Here is a 21,397-nt window from a genome sequence, read left to right on the forward strand (position 1 = left end):
GTGTAACCTCTAGAATCACCATTCAGCTCACAGACTCACTCCTCTACCCCAGTAGTTGCTCTCTGCTTGCCCTTACTGAATCTCATCCTGGAGACATGTAGCTTAGTATATGGCAAAAGACTCAAGGGTTCCTTATGCAGATTTCCAGTGCCTCATCTCTGCACACCAACCCCACTCCGGTACCCTGTCCCAAAATTTACAGCCACTTCAGCAAACCCAAACTTCTATTTTTCTTTCATCTGCCTGGTGATATTGTTCTCTGCTGGGTTCATATTCCATGTGCTGACATTTACAAAATGTCCCTAGGTAGTAAGCTAGAATGAATGTGTAGTCACCTCATATATTTCTCTTTTCTCAAAGATCACAGCCTTGCACCATCTGTTGTCTAATGCCTGACAGTTCCTTCAAACATTTTTTCCAGTTTATAGTTATTCATCTTGGGAGCATAAGTATGATACTCATTATTCTGTCATGATCAAAATCACAAGTCCTGGATTCTGCATTTTTTTAAGTCATAAAATATCTTTCGTAGGTCTTTGAATGACTTTTTGGCATACGTTTAACTTTGATATTAATTCATCAAATTGTTCAACAAATATTTATCAAGCACTTTGTAGCTTTCATGTATCATTTTGGTTTGAAAATGACAGACACTTTTTTCCTTTGGAGTACTGAAGACAAAGTTTAAACAAAAAAGTAGAGAAAGGGACATTAAGCATCATCATAAGAGAAGTACAGGGTGCTTTGAGAGCACAAAGCTGGGGCATCTAACCTATGCAGGAGAGTTCTGGGAAGGTTTTCTAAAGGAAATGAATGTTTAAACTGAGACCTGACAGATGAACATGAGTTAGCCAGATGAAAAGACCTGAGTCACTGAATGGCTAAAGTAATTTCAGAATGTTTGGTGCACAAAGTAGGGAAAAGGGGAGTGATGACAGAAAACAGTTCCAGTAATTAAGAGTCTTCTGAAACATGTTAACGGTTTTGGACTTAATGCTATGGAAAGCCACTGAAGGGTTTAATCCAGAGGAAAGGCATGCAGTAGACATGCATTTTAGAAAAATCATTTGTCTTTAGGGTAAACAGACTGGGCTGAGGCAAGACAGGAAGCAGGGAGTAATCCAGGAAAAACAGGAAGACAGCCTGGACAAGAGCTTTAGCATTGTGGATGGAGGTAAAAAGGGAGAAGTTACCAGACTCGCTGCTCACAGAATAATCTCTTAGGATACAGACAGCTCAGTGAGGAGGTGGCCAGAGGTTGATATTCAGCTTTGAAAGCACAGTGACTTGATTCTATCATTTCATCCCAAGGAAAGTAGCTGTTAAGGTCTTAATCAACAGTAGTTAAACAAAGGAGTTATGCATCTATCTACCAGAAAATGAGTTAATTTGTTTACAACACGCCTGACTAGCAGGACAAATATACATACTTATTCTCCATGGCATCTACCTTTCTGGGACTTAGGTATCTGGCAAGCATAAAATTAGTAAACAGAACTTCAGCAAAGGGTATCCTGTAGCATTTCAATCACAGTATTGTTGTTGATGCTCTTAGGGAGGAAGAATCACTTCAAAAAGGGTAATTTAGATTGAGTCAATTTATTAAGGCAGAGAAATATATATTACACTTTAGAACAATTTCTATCCAAAAGAATAAAACAATAAAAAATAAAATCCTTTCCCTTTCCAAACAATCTAGTTGTAAAACCATTAGATGAGGCAGAAGAAGGTACAGGTTTATGCTGGCTGGAGGTAGGGGGACATGGTAGTTTAGCCTAGAGCCAGATAACTTAGCTTAAGTAGGCGGAGAAGGGGATCCACATGGAGAGACAGTTTGGCTCAGGGTTTCAAAAGCCCAAGGGTGTAAGAGTTCAAGGAGGATGAAAAGGGCATCTGTGAGTAGGGATGGCCCAGCTCAGGAGGAGGAGGGTGTTCACACTGGGGGAAGACATAATATGGGGATTCAGAGCCTGACAATACTGAGGAGTGAATCCACATGATGAAGTTGTCTGTAGGGAGAATTCAGATCCTGGATTAGAGAGGGCATCCCTATAAGAGGCCACCTGGTAAAGAGTATCAGAGACTGAGAAGGGTGAGTAAGGTGTCTATGGGTGGGGAATGGGGAAAAGGTCTAGCATGGGAATTCAGAGCCCAAGCAGAATGGGAAAACATCCATGTGACGGGGTCAGTATGAGGAGTTAGAGCCAAGTAAGATGAGGAGGGCTTGCACATGAGGGTGGATTCAGTCTAGCATGGGGTGGTGGAGCCCTAGTGCAGAGATGGGAGATTCATTAAATACAGGGGAATTGATCAAATAGGTAAATATATTAAGAATATAATCAATTTCTTCCCTCCCAATCCTTTCATTGTATTTACCAGGCAAACCTCCAACCTTGATTAAATCCAACTTTCCAACTACTCAGTGCTTGCCATTAAGCAGCTGAACAAGACTGAAGAAACACAACCATGATGACTGGTCTCCCTATAAATTTTCACCCCAAAACCTCAAGTGATCCCCTGACACTGTTTTGTAACCCTATAACACTTTCCTAATCAATTTACTCTCTGAGATAAAAAGTACTTTACACTTTTTCTAGCCTCAATCAACCCCTTCTCCCACCCTCAACCAATGATTTCACTTTTTTTCCACTGAGAATATAGAAACAATCAAAAGAGAACTTAGCCATTCTCTCACCACTAAACTTACCAATTAGATATTCTGCCTGCCATCTTCTTAAATTGGATAAACAGTGTGTGCTTCTGTTAACTCCTTCAGTTGAGCAATGGATCCTATCTCTTCTCGTCTACTCAAGGAGTTTGCTCTGCAATTATCCCCTCTCCTGTATCAATTTTTCCTTCTATCCAGGGTCATTCCTACCAGTCTATAAATGTTCCAGTATCTCCCACTTTTAAAAACACAACATATGGGAGGAATATGGGATAAAGAAATAGCTGAGGAAATAAGCATCCAGGTAATTTACAGTATCAGCCAGAAGCAAAAAACCTGATGAGATGCAGACAACAGAGAAATGAGCTTCTGCGGGTTCAGATCAACTGAGGAGATGGAAACGAGGTCAGAGAAAGAAAGAGAAAGACTGAGGTAGCCAAAAGTTTGAAGGACATAGAGAAGAAAGGGGGGAAGTTAGGCAAATGGAGCAACATGGAAATCAAAGTTCCTAAGAAGACAGAAACACAACTAAAGATAGGTAAGAAAGATTGGTGAGGAGCACCAGAAAAACTCAGCTATTTAAGAGAAGGTAAAGAGTACCAGGTGCAGGGACAAACAAAGAAAAGGAAAGACAAGAGAAGCTGAAGATATATGAGGGTGAGAGGAATTGAAATGATGAGAAGAACAAAGCAGACAGGGAAACCTGAGGGAATGTGGGCAATTCAGGTGAAGGGAATAGCTCCACCCACAGGAGCAAGCGTGAGTGACTCAGGAGAGAAGAGCTGATAAACAAAACAGCGAGAGTGGGAGCTCAGAACTGGGAAATGAGAGCAGCCGAAAAGTGGGTAGTAAGAGTTAAATCGTGAAGGGAGGCCAGAAGAACCACAGGGAGGACATGAGCAGAGAGGTGAGAAAAACAGCTCTAAAAAGATAAAAAGCATTTGGAAAAGGGAGTGGGTGATAGATTGAGATTGGCAGAGATACTAGAGCATCAATCAATGTGGAAACATCCCAAAAATAAAAAAAAAATAATAAAACCACAACAAAAGAAGAATATGCAACAAAAGTCTCCTTGATCCTGCAAACCTTTTCAGCTACTGTACTCTCTTGCATAGCAAAACTCATAAAACAATTCTGTGTTTCACTTCCTTAGCTCCTGTCTTCTCATATTACTAACACTGGTTTTGGCAAGATTGCCAACGGCCTCCACATAGCCAAGCCCTCCTCTTACTTGAGCTATCAACATATTTGACACAGTTGATGACTACTTCTTTTTGTAACACTTTAGTCTCTTGTCTTCCAAGATATTACCTTCCCAGTTTTCCTTATTTTACTAGTTGTTCTTTTACCATCTTTTGTTGGCTCCTTCTCCGCATTCCTATTTCTAAATGCTAGTGTGCTAATAGGTTCAAGTCTTGGATCTCTTCTCTATAGTCATTCCCTGTGTGATCCCATCAGGCTTTAAAACTAACTATATATAACTAACATCAATGATTCCTAATTTTCTTTCTCTAGCTCGAACCTCTCCCCTGGACATACTTCTATTTGCCTACTGGATAATATCCTTTGGGTATCTAACAGACATCCCAAATTTACATGTTTAAACCAGAGCCAACCAAATCTCTTTTTCTAGAGTTTCTCCATTACAATAAATGGCAAAACTATTTTATCTAGTTGCTCAAGTCAAAAAACTTGGAGTTATGCTTGATGCTTCTACTTCTCTCATATGCCATTATTCAAATCATTAGCTAAGCTCTTGGTTCCACCTTTAAAATACATCCCAAATCTAATAAGCATTTCTCACCATTTCTACCACTACCACCATAATCAAACCACCAATATTTCTCACCTGGATTATCACAAAATCCCCTTTATTAGTCTCTGCCCTTCTACCCTTGCCACCTACAGATAGTCTTCTCTCAGCAGCCAGACTGATAGCTTTAAAATATAGATTGTGCCCTTTTCCTGCTTAAAATCTTCCAATAGATTCTTATTTAAATAAGAATACCACCCAAGGCCCTACAGGATCTAGTCCATTCTACCTCCCTGACTTAATTTTCTACCAGTCTTCCCCTCACCATTTTGCTCCTCCTTGTGGTTCCTTGGACACACCAAGCACATCCTACCTCAGGGACTTTGCATTTAGTATTAACGCTGGAATGTTCTTCCCCTAGATTTTGAATGACTCACTCCTTCTTGAATGAATGGATATTTAAAAGATAACTCTGGTCACTGTGTGAAAAAGAGAGAACTTCTAGTGACTTATTAGAAGAGTTTAAAGGGAAGAGGATGCTGGCTTGGACCAGGAAAGGAGCAGTGGAGATGGAATGAAGGGACAAATTCTGGATATATTTTAGAAGAGTAGCTAAGAACTGCTCATGAATTGGAAACACGGTGAGATGAAGGAATCAATCAAAGGACATCACATAGGTTTTGGCAGGAGCAAATGTGTGGATGATGATATCATTTATCAAATTGGAAAGTAGTGAGGTAGTTAACAGGCTTGAGGATGTGAGGGATGGGGGAACAGGGGATCAAGAGTTCTGTTTTGAACATGTTAAATTTGAGATGCCCATTAAGTATCCAAACAGCTGGACATATATGTCTAGAGTTTAGGAAAGAAGTTAGGGTTAAATATATAAATTTGGGAGTCATCGACATACCAGTACTTAAATGAGATCACCCAAGAAGAGTCAGACAAAAGTACACTCAGCAAAGGAGACTAAGGTGTGGCTAGTGAAAAAGGAGGTATGAGATTATGGTGTCCCGGAAGTCAAGTGAGCAATGTGTTTTAAAAAGGGAATAACCAACTATATCAAATCTACTGAGCAGTAACTGGGAATTAGAAAACAACCACTTTAGGGGCCGGCCCGGTGGCGCAGTGGTTAAGTGCGCACGTTCCACTTCGGCGACCCGGGGTTCGCTGGTTCAGATCCCGGATGTGGACATGGCACCGCTTGGCAAGCCATGCTTGGCATGCTGTGGCAGGCGTCCCACATATAAAAAAAAGTAGATGAAGATGAGCACGGACGTTAGCCAGGGTCAAACTTCCTCAGCAAAAAGTGGAGGATTGGCAGCAGATGTTAGCTCAGGGCTAATCTTCCTCAAAAAAATTTTAAAAAAGAAAGAAAATGACCACTTTATCTAGCAACATGGAGATTACTGGTGACCTTACAAGGGCAGTTTTAATGAGAAAAAAAAAAGACAATCTGAACAGAGGAGGCTGAGGAAAAAATGGGAATGAAGTGAAGACAATGAGTACATATAATTCTTGCGAATTTTGCTATAAACTGGAACAAAGAGGTTGTAGTCAGAGGGTGATATGGAGTAAAAGGAGAGTTTTTTGTTTGTTTGTAGATCGCAGCTAGCAGAGCATGTTTATATGCTTATGTGAATGATCCTATAGAGGGAGAAACTGCTAAGGCAGGAGCAAGAAGAAACAATTGAAAAGCAAAATGCTTGAGGTGCCAAAAACGATTGACTGGATCCAGCCTCCAAGAGGAGTTAGTTGACCTTTAGATGAAACAATAAACAATGTGCCCTTAATACGAGAGAGAAAACAGATAGTATGTCTACATAGGCAGGGTAGTTTGGTAGATTTTATGATTGGAAAATGAGGGACTTTCCATCCGATTCCTCCTATTTTCTCAATAAAGTACAAGGCAAGATCATAAATTGAGGAGAGTAGATTGTAGGTTTGAGAGAGAAGGTGTGAAAGTCATTGTAGACAGGACTCAGTAAACATACTAAATGATTTCACTCTTTCTAAGAGGAAAATTATTAAATACTTTCATAATCAGTGTTAGATTTAGTCACACAAAAGTAGAAACAACTGAAATGACCATCAACGGGAGTCAGTTAAATAAACTATAGAATATAAATGCAAAGGAATATTGTTTAGTAATTAAAAATAACGAAATAAAAGTGTAAATATAGGGGCCAGCCCAGTGGTGTAGTTAGTGGTTAAGTTCATGCGATCTGCTTCAGTGGCCTCAGGTTCACAGGTTTGGATCCCAGGTGCAGACCTACACATGGCTCATCAAGCCATGTTGTGGCAGCATCCTACATACAAAAAATAGAGGAAGACTGGTGCAGATGTTAGCTCAGCGACAACCTTCTTCAAGCAAAATGAGGAAGACTGGCAACAGATGTTAGCTCAGGGCCCATATTCCTCACCAAAAAAAAAAAATCTAAAAAATTTAAAAGGTGTAAATATATATATATTAATATATCTGTAGTATGTCACTAAATAAATATTTGATTTGTACAATGGTATAAAATTCTATTGATGTGCTAAAATATTTATGTGAGAGTATTTATCCACACACAGATATGTTTTTACAAACACAGGAAAAAACCTGAAAGAAATATAAAATGAACTCTTCAGTGGGGGGTGGGAGGGTATTGAATTATGAAAGGTATATGACCCCACAATATATATATATGAAACAAGAAAAACGTATACGCCAAAGTATGTATAGAAAATTCTACATACTTCACACACATTAATAGTATAAACACCATAATTCAAACAAAGATTTACACACAAACACTTTCATCATGGTACATTTTATGTACCATGGTACATTTTAATGAAAAACTAAAAGCAATATAAATGTAAGGAAATTATGCAATTCTTAAAAATGTACATATACGGTTATATATTTTAAGTGGGAAATACTTCAGACATACAAAAAAAAATAAAGATTAAAAGACATATCCATGTACCAAACACCAGATTAAGAATTTCATATAGTTTCTTAATGACATGGGACTTTATGATAACGTTAAGAAAGAGAAAACCTCAGAATACAGAATTAGAGTATGACTTCAGCTATGTAAGACAGTATGTATAGGAGAAGAAAATACAGGAAAAAGTCAACAATGGTTGTCATTGGGTGCTAAGACTTTCAAATTTCTTTATACTTTTCCATTGCCAGGTTTTCTAAAATAAGCTAGTATCACTTTTATAATTATAAAAATACAAAATTTTACTAGCACCATTACCTTGGGATCATGAACAAATGTATTTCCTTTGGTTCCGGGAGGGAAATCTCCAGTACAAATATATTTTAAACATTCAATGATGGTCTAAAGAAATAAAAAATCATATTATTATGAGAGAACTCATATACAATACATATAACTCATATAACTCATTATAGTTATGAGAGAACCACAGAAGTTTATCACAAAATGTTAATTCATTATAGAAATATTATTTATGGGGGCCGGCTCCAAGGCTGAGTGATTAAATTCGCACACTCCGATTCAGTGGCCCAGGGTTTCACCGGTTCAGGTCCCGGGCGTGGACATCAGGCCACGTTGAGGCAACGTCCCACATGCCACAACTAGAAGGACCCACAACTAAAAAAACATATATACAACTATATACTTGGGGGATTTGGGGAGAAAAAGCAGGGAAAAAAAAAAGAAGTTTGGCAACAGTTGTTAGCTCAGGTGCCAATCTTAAAAAAAGAAAAAGATATTATTTACCACAGAGACTATAAAAGATATGATCAGATAAAATGACATTACAAAACCTGTAATGTAGTATGATTAAGTGTTAAAAAAATTCTCTATTTCCAATTAAAACCCTTTAAACTAAAGTTAATAACAACGCCTAATGTAAAACATGGTTAGCACAGTTGATAACACTGTACTGTAAAACTGAAATCTGCTGAGTAGAACTTAAATGTTCTCACCAAAAAAGATAAATATGTGAGGTGATGGATGTGTTAATTAACTAGATAGGGGGAATCCTTTCACAAAGTATATGTATATCAAATCACCACAATGTATACTTTAAATATCTTACAATTTTATATGTCAATTATACCTCAACAAAGCTGAAATTTTTTAAAAAGTAAAGAAAAAAACCAAAACCCAATGGCTAAACACAGACTTTACTATATGCCAGGTATTGTACTAACTACTTTTACATACATTAACCATTTAATTCTCAATTAATCCTAGGCTATAGAAACTATTTTTATCTTCATTTTATAAATTAGAAAACTAAGGCACAGAACATTTACGTTGCTCTTGCCCAGTCATACAGCTAATAAGCGGTGAAGCAAAAAAAATTTGTATTCAGTCAGCTAATACTCATAAACCCTATACTAATCTCCCTTCCAGTAGAGCACTTAATACAATGCTAGGTACATAACAGGCACTCAAAAAAATAACACTTTTACGTAAACAAAAGTAGACAAGAGTCTGGCATGCAATTCTCAATATTAAACATTCTTTCTCTATGCTTTCCCTTCATTTACTCTCCTCCCTGTTACACTGACAGAGCCTCGCTTTTTCTCAAGCCACCCTTTCAGACCAGACATCCTCTTGGCTATATCTTTCCTGCAACTGCATGCCATTTCAGGGCCCAACGCAAACTTATAAATATTCCCAAGACTTTAAAAAGTGACAGTAAAAAGCTGTGCTCCGATCTTTCACTTTGACTAGGTAAGAGCATCCTAACAACAAAATCCAGTTTTCCAATTTAACTAAGCCCCACCGCCATCAGTTTCATTTTAAGATTGTAATTTACTTCCCATTTATTATGCTTAAGACAGTTGGCTTACTTAGAAACTCTTCTTTGACAGTCACATACTTATCATATTTTATAACTACTTAAGAAAGTCCTGTGTTGGGACAACCACCAGGAAGTGCTATGTTTTGGGAGCAAGGAGTGTTAAAAAAAACATCAACGCAGACAAAAAGGTTTCTCGTAGGACCGAGCTCGCTGAGCGCGCGCGGCGGTAGCTCCCGGCCTCAGGTACCCTTGTCCACCAGGCAGGTCTGGACACCCTTGCGAGGCTGGGTCTGGTCGACTCCTAAGGTCGCTGGGGCCTGAAAGCCAAACCAGGCCACGCCCCAGGGCCGGGACGTCTCCTGGAGGCCTAGGCACTTCCCGTGACCCCAGGAGCGGAACCACAGGGACACCTCCTGTCCTAATCGCAGTTCTGAACTCTCCAGATATTTTATTTTCCAAATTCTTCAGATGCGGCGACCCATAAACTGAAGGCGGCTACTCACGACTTACCGTCTTCCCCGCCCCATTGGGTCCAACCAAAATCGTGAGGGGGCTGAAGAAAGTGATAATTTGCTTATCTTTGTCCTCTATTCCAAAACTCCGCACGCCCAGAATGCTCATCTTTTCGATCCGGGACATATTTGCAAATGTTTCTTTTCTCAACACCAGGGGCCTACAGCCCGGGGCCCACCAAGTTTTAGCAGTGAGGCCGGAGCCGGGAAAGACGGCGCGGGCCGGGAGCGCTCGCGAGTCTCGGGGTCGGGAGGCTCCAGGTGGGAGCGAAGGCTCTGGCTGGAACCCCTCCTCCCACACCGGCTTCCTTCCCGGCTAGCGGGCGAGAGCGGCGGTGGGGGCCGGCCCGGGGATGCCCCGGGGAGACACAGACCCCAAGACCAGGGACCACCGCAACCGTGCGACTCACGGATCCCCGCCTCGGCAGCCCCTCAGGTCACATGGGTCGCTACGGCCTGCGTGCGCTTACGCCGCAAGCCCGGGGCACGCCGGGAAGTCGGAGGCCCGCGGTGCGCGCGCAGCTTTGGCTTCCGGGAGCAGGGCGGCTCGAGTGAGTTGGTTGTCAGATTGCTTTAGGGGTGGCTGCTGACTTCGGGTTACTTGCTGAGGGCCTGGGCAGCACCGAGAGGCGCTAACTTTAAGGGACGACAAAGACTCTCAAAGTGTGATCTCGGGACACCTGGAGTGGAAGGGGGTGCGGTGTCCGCTAGCGTCAAAGCTATTTTTCTAATCATACTAAGAAATTATTTGCCCTTTTCACTCTCATTCGTTCCCTAATGTACAGTGTTTTCTAGTGATCGCACGACGTGGGGTGACGCCATTGCAATGACCACTAATGGAATGTGTGCTTCTATGTTCCAGTGCTTTAAAAAGAAATCTCAATTTTGATTTCTAATTGAGTAAATATTGATAGTTATACGTCACAGAAAAGCTCTTTGGAGTCTTCAGTAATTTTAAGAGTAGAGAGGTGTCTAAGACCAAAAGTTTGGGAACTACTGTTGTAGACCAAAAGCCAAATACTGTCATAAAACTGTAAAATGTTTTGCAAATATGATGTGAAGAAAATCCACTCCTTTAAGTACCGCCGTGAGATAGGAATAGACATCTTTAAAATAAAAGAAGGATTCAGTTATGCGAGATGAATAACAGGAGATCCACTGTACACCATAGTGCCTATAGTTAACAATACTATATTGTATACAGTACCTGAAAATTTGCTGAGAGGGTAGATCTTATGTTAACTGTTAAGTTTTCTTATATAAAAATAGGGCCAGAGGAAACTTTTGGAGGTGATGGATGTGCAAATGGCACTGACTGTTGGCACTGACTGTGGTGATGGTTTCACTGGTGTCTGTTCATCTCCAGAGTCATCAATTTGTGTGCAATAAGTATGTACATCTTTTTGTATGTCAAAAGAACTTGAAGTAAAATAAAGGAAAGAGAAATTACCTTTCTCAGAAGACTGAGAATGTTGCTTTTCGAAAACCAACTTAATGGAAGGATATCACATACAAAGACCTATAGGAAAATTTATAAAACAATGGTGGAAGATATTAAAATCAAAGCAAAAAAACCCTTTGATTACTGAGATAGAAAAATGCAGAAAATGCTCTCCAATCAGACAATCATTTATAGAACTTAATATATAAACTAAAAAATGTTATATGTCAAAGGATGCGAATGGGGAGGCCAATGAGTAGTCTCTTGCTGTACCAAGTATGAAAACATGAAAGTGTCAGTTATTACAATACATATTTTAAATTACCAATGGAATAAAACATTGAAATTATACAGTAATGCCTTATGTAACAAATGAAATGTAATAAAACAATGGGAAAAGATTAAAGCCTATTTTGTAAAGGTTTATAGAAACATAATTTACATACTGTAAAATTCACCCTTTTCCAGGGTACAGTTCCATGAGTTTTGACAAATGTAAACAGTTGTGTAACCACCAACACCATTTTTTTTTCACCTTCACCATTTAAATAAATGCTTGGATAGTTGGGTATCAGTAGGAAAAAAATGCAAATCTATGCATTATTTTACTTAACGCTCTAAATTTTGGTAGAGGAAGATCTAGATATTTCTGAAAGCAATAAAAGAAAAGCCCAGAAATGTAATTACTCCCACTATTAAAGGAGAATTTTATGACTCAAAGTAACACAAGAAATTAGCAATGACTGGGACAACCAGACATTGTGTATCTCCTGCTGTGATCTTAATATGAAGTACCCAACATTATCTCTTATGCAGTTTGGTTTTAAAGAAAAGTTCAACTTGAATCTAATCACATCTTTAGATTTAACTTCCGGTTCACAGAGATTAAGGATTGAGCTCATAATACCACAAGGATGGAAAAAGCAAGTCTGGAATGTGGGATGTCTTACAAGACACTGGCCCAAGCTCTCAGATCAGGGTAATGAAAAAAAGAACTGTTTTAGATTCTAAAGGACTTCCTTTTTAGAAAAGGACTGTTGTAAATTAAGAGATTTGAGTTTCGTGTCACCCAAATGCAACACATAGTCCTAGATTAGATCCTGGTTTGGACATAGAGATGTGACACAGAGATGTAATGTTTTGCTATGTATGAAAATGATCCTTTTTTTGAGATGAGTATGGAAGTGTTAATGATAGAATGTTATGTTTTGTATTATTTACTTTAAAATAGTTCAGAAAAAAATAGCGAGTTGAAGGAAAAAAATGGACATGACAAGGTGGCCAGATTCCATTACAAAAATTTTCAACTTTGTAACAGTAGGAAACTGTAACACTAAGATAACAACTCTCGGAAGGGGGTGGAAAAGATTTGCAATAAAAATGATTAATTCCTAAAATAAAAAGAATGAAAAAGGCAAATCAGTCAAGTTCCCAGTTTTCAGTAAAGTACTACTGAAACATGTTTACTTTATCTTATATCATAATTAATAAAATGGAAAATAAAACTACCGTGAGATACTATCTTGCATCTGTTAGTGAATCTCTTTATTCTTATACTACTTTCTGACATAAATTCTGTCTTTTTCTGATACTGATATTGGTCTGTGAGCTTTGTTTTGATTATTATTTGTCCAGTACATCTTTCTATCCCTTGATTTTCAACCTTTTCATGTCATTTTGCATGAAGCATATTTCTTGAAAATAGCTGGTAGATGATTTTTGATAAATTTTATAGTATCTTCCTTTTTATAGATGAGTTTAATCTTTTTTTCAATTTTACTGTGATTCGTGATAAACTTGGATGTATTTCTCATATCTTTTTCTGTGCTTTTTCTTTGCTTATTTTTCTCCTTTCCTGGTTTTCTGGATTGATCGAGCTTCCTTTATTCCCTTGTTTTAGTCTACTGGTTTGGAAGTTATACATTCTATTTCTGTTATTTTAGTGGTTACTCTTAATTTTTTCACATGCTTATCTTGAAGTCTAAAGTTAATATCTTTAGCATCCTTCCAAACAGTACAAGAACTATAAAATCACCAACCAACTCTGATCCCTCCTTCCATCTCTCACATGATTATTGTTTAGTATTTTTGTTCCTCATTGTCTTGAAATCCCCTAAATAAGTATTTTTTTAGCCAGCATTATTTACTTAGGTTTACTGTCATATTTATTAATCTCTTTGATTACCACTGCTTCTTACATCACACCTTGGGGGTTCATTTCACTCATTACATTAGAAAAACTATTGAACCCTAGTGCTAAAGAACCTTCCGGGAAAGAACCCTATCCCACATGCCAGGATTAAACAGTTATTCTTGTGAAAGTGCTTCATAAGTTGTAAAACACTGTAAAAGTATGAGATTTATTTTTTTGTGCATTGAATATTTTCAGAAGGGTGATTTGATAAAATGTAACAAAGGCTACAAAAATGATCACACGAGTTCCTTAGCATAAGGAAACATTTTTTAGAATTATACAAAGAACTTTCTAGTAGCATTGTTTGTAATTGTGGACTCCTAGAAACTACCCAAATGGGGAAGTAAACTGTGGCACATCAGTTTCATCTAGTAGCAGGTAACCTTTAAAATAGTAAGTAGATATATAAAAGAGAAGTATTGATAAGCAAAAAAGAGAAACACAAATTGCATATATTCATTGATTACAACACTGTAAAGCTGTCTCTGGGTTAGCAAAAATTGGAAGAGGTCATCAAAAAACTGATGGGAGCTATGCTGAGGGGAAGAAGTTTTGTGTTTATTTTCCTATAATGTTATTTATTCAGTAAAAACCAATGTTTTAAAGATATGCTTGGGGATTGAAAGGATGGAGGTTAGAACAGGATCAAGAAAAGAAAGAGATGCTATCATTTTACATTTAGTCACAGTGACAAGTTTGTGGCATCATGCCCAGTTGATTGATTAGAATCAGTTCATAGAAAAGTCCTTTGACCTCAAATGACTACACAGTTAGTAAAAACCACAGTTATCAGTTTTTGAAAACTTGTTGCCAATTTGGAAGCCACTATAGTGATAAAGGTTTTAGGGCAAAATGATGGACGTTACCCACTAATATAACTTTTCAACACTATTCAAAGTCCTTTTTCTAAATTATATAATTACTAATAATTCTTAAGAATTCTGAATACTGATTGCTAAATTTCATTCTGTTCTTCTACAATAATATGGGTTTTTAAAAATGCCATAGTAGTTCACATTGGCTTGGTCTCCATAGCTGAGCTTTAAAGGTTTTCTCTATCTTTTTTCTAGGATTTCTGCCGAAGTTGTTCCTATTATGTATTGCAGGCTCCCAGCCCCAAGGAAGAGACTCTTGGAGTTTCCACAGTATTCACATTATTTTGTTGAACTAATACAATCAAGTGCCTGCTTATTCATTCAGCTATTTATTCAACAAACGTTAATCAAGTGCCTACAATAGTCTGGTCCTCAAGGATAAAGAGGTCAGTTAAAATCCTTATTCTCAAGGAGCCCACAGTCTAGTGTGAAGTGAAAAAGGTCCCAAGTGCATAATATTTATGGGATGCAAAGTCTTTTTAATAATAATAGTAAAAACAATAAACTTGTTTTCAACATGCAATGTTATTTTTAATAAACTTTTTATTTTAAATAATTTTAGATTTGCAGAGGTCCTGTGTACCCTGCACCCAGTTTCCTCCATTGTTCATGTTACTGTGGTACATTTGTCACAACTGAGGAAACAACAGTGGCATATTACTAGTCTCCACATTTTGGCGGGATTTCCTTAGTTTTATCTACTGTCCTTTTTCTGTTTCTGGATCTTATCCAGGATATCACATTACATTTAGTCATCGTGTCTCCTTAGACTCCTTTGGGCTGTGACAATTTCTCAGACTTTGCCTACTTTGGATGACCTTGACAGTTTTAAGGAGTAATGGCAGGTATTTTGTTCTCAATTTGGGTGATGTTTTTGGAGAAAATATGTGATGTTTTTCTCACGGTTAGACAGAGGTTATGGGTTTTGGGGAGGAAGACCACAGAGGTAAAATTCCATTCTCATCACATCGTATTAAGGGTACATGCTCTTAATTTGACTTACCACCGTTGATGTTGACCTTGATCACCTTGCTAAGGTTTGCCAGGTTTCTCGATTGCAAAGTCACTCCTCTTATAATCCCCTTCCCATACTGTACTCTTTAAAATGAAATCACTGTGCATCCCACACATAAGTGGGATTATGCTCCACTTCCTTGAGGGTAGAATATCTGCGTAAATTACTTGGAATTCTTCTGCACAGGAGATTAACATCATTAACTTTGTTTGGAGTTTAACATTAATAAAGTTCTTTAAAATACATTATTTTATGGCCCCTGCTCTGAGAGAGTTTGCAATCAGGTTAGGGAGATCAGACTCAAAGAAAAAAAGTTAATGACATGACATTATAAGAAATGTAATTTTGTACACTCATGTTCATAGCAGCATTATTCACAATAGCCAAAAGATGGAAGCAACCCAAATGTCCATTGATGGATGAATGGATAAATAAAATGTGGTATAATCATACAATGGAATGTTACAGGAAATTCTGTGACATGCCACAATACAAATGAAACTTGAGGACATTATGCTAAGTGAAATAAGCTAGTCAAAAAAGACAAATACTGTATGACTCCACTTATATGAGTTACCTAGAATAGTCAAATTCATAAAGACAGAAAGCAGACAGACAGCCAGGGGCTGGGGGAAGGGGGCAATGGGAAGTTGTTTAATGGGTATAGAGTTTCAGTTTTACAAGATGAAAAGAGTTCTGAAAATGGAATGCACAATATTGTGAATATACTTAACACTACTGAACTGTGCATTAACCATCTTAAAAATGGTTAAGACGTTAAATTTTATGTAATGTGTATTTTACCACATTAAAATTTTTAGAGAGAAATGTAACTTTGAATAGGAGGGTTTTTTAATAACTAGCCCTCCAATAGGGACCCACAGTTATGCTGTAAATCAGAGGCTGCAAAGTGGTAGCCTATACAGTTTTTAAAAATATGAGTTACTGACATTTAAAAATAAGGGTATTTTACATAATAATCAGGATTTCTGGCTTCTTTGAAAAACTGGATGATCTGGCAACATAAGCCTAAGGGTGTCACATGGCAACGATCAGCTGGAGCTGAGTAGCACCTGCTTTAGACAGGTCATGCAAGCTGCAGGTTACTGCAGCCCCACCATCTTTGTTGTGTTACACCCTGCCCATCTCACTTATTTTCATGGCCAGCCAGGATGACTCCCCTAAAAATAGTGAGTAGTTGGTGAGTTTTCTCCTGCTTAGTGCAGGCTAGTCCAGTGGTATCTCAGTACTCCGCCACCTAGATGGCCTGTGCAGCCCTATAATAGAACTTAAAAATGCAAAAGGTTGTGTATTTAAAGTACTAAAATAATGTCACTTGGCCATTCCTCTAAAACCTTTATCTAAGCCCCCACTTTCTCAGTGTAGCCCAAAGGAATCCAAGGAGAACCAGAGTGAACTCTCTCATATGAAATTCTCCGGGGAGAGAAGGCTCCTGCAAGAACTCAGCTTTGGCTCTGCGAGTGCCATTGTAAGAGCACCTTGACCCAAGTCTATTGTGATGCCCACCTCACTCCTAAAGTGAGCCAGTATCTCTCCTGCAGTCTCAAGGAAAAGATCTTTCAAGTGTTCACATCAGACATGTCTAACCAAGAGTCCAAAATTTTAGCACAATCAGAACCAGACATGACACAGGAAGGCTGCCATTGAAGTCCTACACTATTTTTGTCCTACCTGTGCAGAGCTGGGATTACATGCATGTGAAAGGCGTGTCTACTTCCCAGCTGCCTCTGCTCCGTGTACAGAACTTTATCCAACTTTGGAAAAGGGTTCTAGATAGCAATTTGTATTTGGTACCATCAGTCCTAGATGCTCAAGATAATCCTAAAGTTGGGCTTCCAGGTCACCAACACAAAACCACTTTCAGATGCTCATTGAAATTCTCCATAAAAAATAATGGCTTACACCTCCATTATGTGTGCTCGGGCCAGGGAAGAAGGAAGTGTATGGTCTAGAAGGCAGTCTCATTTGCTCCCTTCTGGGATTACAGGTCTGACCTAAGGAACACAAGGCTGATTCCCCTGATTACACATATTCATACATGGCCCACCCAGGGTGTGAAAGCATACCCCTACCCTTGTGGGATGTGAAGAAGAGGCCATGCCTGTATGTTATGTAGCTGTGTTGGATATTTATTGGTTGCCTTCTGTGTCCATCTTACTACTACCTAGGACCTCCAATTTTTCAGGTATGCAGTTTGGGTGAGATACAGCCCACCTCCAGCTCCAGGGAGAGCCAATCAATATATCCTATACCTTGCCCACAGTTCAAGGATGAACATGTGATCCCTTGTCATAAAGAGGCTGAATTCTAGGACTTTTGATTGAGCGATCAGAAAAGCACAGTTTTCTTTCTCCTGCTGCTCATGAACAGGATACATATAGATCCAGGAGTTTTTGACATCATCTTGAGACCACAGTGGGAGAACTGCCTGAGAATGGAGTCAAGGAAGTCACTGAGGCAAGCAAGATATAAAGGAGGCTCCACCTTGGACTATCTGGTTATATGAGCTAATAAATTCCCTGTTCAGCTTCAACCAGAGTGGGTTGGGATTTTGGTCACTGGCAACAGAAAGGATCCAAATTGAGATCCCAGTGAACACAACTTGACCCTGCTAAGTTTTGATGATGTCTGCTCTAATCACCATCTCCCCACCAGGACTTTCAGTTCCTTTAAAGACAGATTAATCTAGCTACAACCATGATAAAATTTAGTCAACCTGAAAAAAACACATTTCCAATATTTGTGTATTTTAACATAAAATTCTATTTAGTAGTTTACATTATACTTTTTATACACATCATTTAAGAGGAAATTCAATCTTCTCATTTTAAGAACTATAAATGTGAGGCAGTGATGTATCAACCCAAGATTTTCTTTTGTAATGGAAAATGTTTTTAAAGGGGGAAAAATAGGTATTTTTTATTATTATTAAAAGATAAAAGTAAAATTATTTTTTAACATGCAAGGCATTGGAAACATTTAGTTTCATGATAGCCACTATAGGCATTCTCTATCTGATTGTTAGAAATTATTCATTTCCTCAAAGAGAGAGAATAAATTGGTTGGGGATACAATCTTGTACTATGCACTTTGTTTGCCCAAGGCAAACGCTGAACATTTCAGAGTCATGAGAATGCTTCTGCATTTGAGTGTGCTAGCTCTTGGAGCTGCCTACGTCTGTGCCCTTGCTGTAGAAAGTCCCATGAACAGACTAGTGGCAGAGACCTTGACACTGCTCTCCACTCATCGAACTCTGCTGATAGGCGATGGGGTAATTTTGTTTTTGATTCCTACGTTCTTTAAAATGCATAGGTAATCATTTGTGGTGATTAATTTTTAAAGATCTGTTATTAATAATGAAATGATGAGAGTGTTAGTAATATATAATTGATAACCATATCACTAGCAAACTTTTTATTAAAAGTTATGAATGCTAGAGTACTTTAAAAATGAATGTATTTCCTTTCCTTTTCAGAACCTGATGATTCCTACTCCTGAACATAAAAATGTAAGTTAAATTATGATTCAATAAAATGATTGCATGAATAATTAAATTTCATATTTTAAGCTATAAATCATTAGTTATCATTGGAACTATATGATTTTTCTGTATTTTGTTGTTATGTGTGTGGGTGTGAATGTATATACTTATGAATATTAGGGATGACTCTACAATAAATAGACTCTGTTAAACAAGTAGATCAGGCCCTTTGGAGATGTTGTCAGTTCTGCATCTCAAAGAGCCTCATGTCAGGCATTCTTTCCAGAAGAATTCCATACTGGATGAAAGGTGCCTCCTAGTCTCCATTCAACTCTGACTATCTATGGCTTTCCTCACTTCAGTGTCTCTCTGAAAGTATTAGCAACTTAGGGTATGTTTCTAGAATCGTGGTCAGTAGACATTAAAATATACAATGAATGCCCTATAGTAATAGTCATTTCCACATATTTAAATGATTATGGCCATATAATGGAATTATATACATTTGGAGTATGTCATGGTCTATTAAAATGTCAAACATATGATTTAATTAGTCTAAATAGAATAAAATTACCAGCTAAAACTAGAAAAGGAAACTCTGATGTGAGGTCAATCAGTAAGGTAGTTGCATTACACTTCGTAAACATTTGATTTTTGGTTAAGTACTTAATTTATATCCTTTGTAAAACTCCTCAGTAATTATATAAACTTCATTTACTTTTGGAAATTATATCTCAGCCTGAGGTGATTTGCCACCTGGGAAAGTAACAAGTAAAAAACTTTGGAGAATGGGACTCATGTAAATACCACAAAACAAATTCTAACTTTTTGGACCAAATTTTTACACTCTGTTTTGACTATTTATGTTTTTAAAATCTTCCTCATTTAGCACCAACTCTGCATTGAAGAAGTCTTTCAGGGAATAGACACACTGAAGAATCAAACTGTCCAAGGGGATGCTGTGGCCAAACTATTCCAAAACTTGTCTTTAATAAAAGGATACATAGACCTCCAAAAAGTAAGTTCAAAACATTTAGTGGAAACTTAAGTATATTTGTCTGGCTGTGCCTATTTTTACAGGAATTGACAATTTCCTATAATACCTATTGCCTATTCTTTTCACAGAAAAAGTGTGGAGGAGAAAGATGGAGAGTGAAACAATTCCTAGACTACCTGCAGGAGTTTCTTGGTGTAATAAACACTGAGTGGACAACGGAAAGTTGAGACTAAATTGGCTTATTGTAGTGAAAGATGTTGAAGGGGAGAAGATGTTTTATTGCAATGAGAATGAGGGCCAATCAAGGGTGGGACCTTAATGTTGGGTGTAATTAAACTTCAGAGGCAAAGTAAATATTTCAGGCACACTGCTACTTTCCCATGTCACACAGGCAGAAAGCATAAATATTTGAGATATATTTCAGATATCGGAATCATTGAAGTATTTTCTTCCAGTTTGCTCAAGGCAAAACAGATATAGGCTTTTATCTTATTTAACGTAACATTCTGTAAAATGTCTGTTAACTTAAATATTATTTATGAAATTATTAAGAATTTGGAAATTTAATATTTATTGCATGTTACAATAAAACAAAAATAGACAACTCTGGTTCGATTTGTTGCTGGCCTTTGTCTCTTACTCTTGAAGTGAGCACAGTCTCTGTGAGAACATGCCAAGTTTGGAGGGAGGGTCTGCATGTGTGCCAGCTGAACAGGCCCATCTCCCTGGTGGCAGAAGTCGCAGGGCCGCTTGGCATACCACAGTGGAAGTGATCCAGCAGGACTTCGTAGCGATGTGGGCAGCAGGGACGTGGGTAGGGGCTGAGCCTGGTTTCCTTTCCACGATGTATCCAGAACTTAGGGTGGTGCAAGTTAAATGGTAGGTGATGAATGCATGAATAAATTAATGAATGAATGTATGAATGAATGAAATGACCTTCTAGGACTGGCCATAGAATTAAAATGAGTTTCAAGCCTTCCCTTGGAGGAGGGCAGTGTAGGAATCTGTAGCTAGGTCTCTTCCCAGCCTCTGAGAAGAAGTTGGCAGACCAATCCCACTGCCGGTTCTGGGAAGGAGCCAAAAATCCTCTTTGTGGAGCCCAGAGCGCTGTGGTTTGGGGGGAGTTCTCACCTCACCCGACATTGTGGCATAACAAAAGGAGCAGAGAAGCGCTGGTGGGCAGTTGTATCGGGAAGGCTGGGTTCTAGAGGCACCCACCATGCTGTATTCCCAACGGCAGAGCAGCATCAGGCAGAACAACACCAATATGCCTCCTTGTGACTATTGGTACCATAATTGGAGGTCCTCTGCTTGAAAAAAATTTCTCAAGGATCCAGAAAATATGTTCTTTATATTTTAAAACTGAGACCTGGAGGAGAGATCCAGTAACATTATTCAGCAATGACATTGATTCCTTCAGTCATTTACTGATCACAGGCCCTACACTTCGTGCTGGGATACCGTTGTGGACATGTGCTGAAGGTCTTTACAGATGGGTGCATTTCCCTGGGCACTATCTGCATGGATTGCATGTGTGTGCTTGATTGCTTGTGTGAAGCAACCACTCCTACTGTTTCTGGGGATGGGAGTGGGGCCAGAGCAGTCAGACACAGATTCTCAGGTGAGAGAATGCAATTCCCTCTGTGTAAGAAGATATGTTT

At 38.4% G+C, this 21,397-nt stretch overlaps 2 protein-coding genes across 4 annotated transcripts in view; one reads left to right on the top strand and one right to left on the bottom strand.

The window, feature by feature from the left end:
- RAD50 (RAD50 double strand break repair protein) overlaps nt 1-10,163 on the bottom strand; it is a 67,301-nt gene extending 57,138 nt beyond the window's left edge. The window contains exons 1-2 of the mRNA XM_046666851.1: nt 9,711-10,163; nt 7,676-7,759 (exon numbers count right to left, since the gene is read on the bottom strand). Coding sequence (XP_046522807.1) covers nt 7,676-7,759; nt 9,711-9,839 — 213 coding nt within the window. The 5' untranslated portion in view covers nt 9,840-10,163. The remainder of the gene's footprint in view (nt 1-7,675; nt 7,760-9,710) is intronic.
- A 40-nt stretch (nt 10,164-10,203) lies between these two features.
- Nucleotides 10,204-20,351, top strand: IL5 (interleukin 5). 3 transcript variants are annotated; one of them, XR_006889487.1, is made up of 4 exons: nt 10,204-10,263; nt 14,418-14,608; nt 18,734-18,766; nt 19,629-19,757. XR_006889487.1 is itself a non-coding variant. In XM_046667873.1 (4 exons), the coding sequence occupies exons 1-4, from the start codon at nt 18,386-18,388 to the stop codon at nt 19,961-19,963; spliced, it is 405 nt and encodes a 134-aa protein (XP_046523829.1). In that variant the 3' UTR covers nt 19,964-20,351. The 3 variants fall into 3 exon arrangements, 1 of the variants encoding a protein (XP_046523829.1); XR_006889486.1 differs by lacking the exon at nt 10,204-10,263 and adding an exon at nt 10,996-11,101; XM_046667873.1 differs by lacking the exons at nt 10,204-10,263; nt 14,418-14,608 and adding exons at nt 18,386-18,529; nt 19,865-20,351.
- The last annotated feature ends 1,046 nt before the right edge of the window (nt 20,352-21,397 follow it).

This window comes from Equus quagga, chromosome 7 (assembly GCF_021613505.1).
Source record: "Equus quagga isolate Etosha38 chromosome 7, UCLA_HA_Equagga_1.0, whole genome shotgun sequence".
NCBI classification, from domain to species: Eukaryota; Metazoa; Chordata; class Mammalia; order Perissodactyla; family Equidae; genus Equus; species Equus quagga.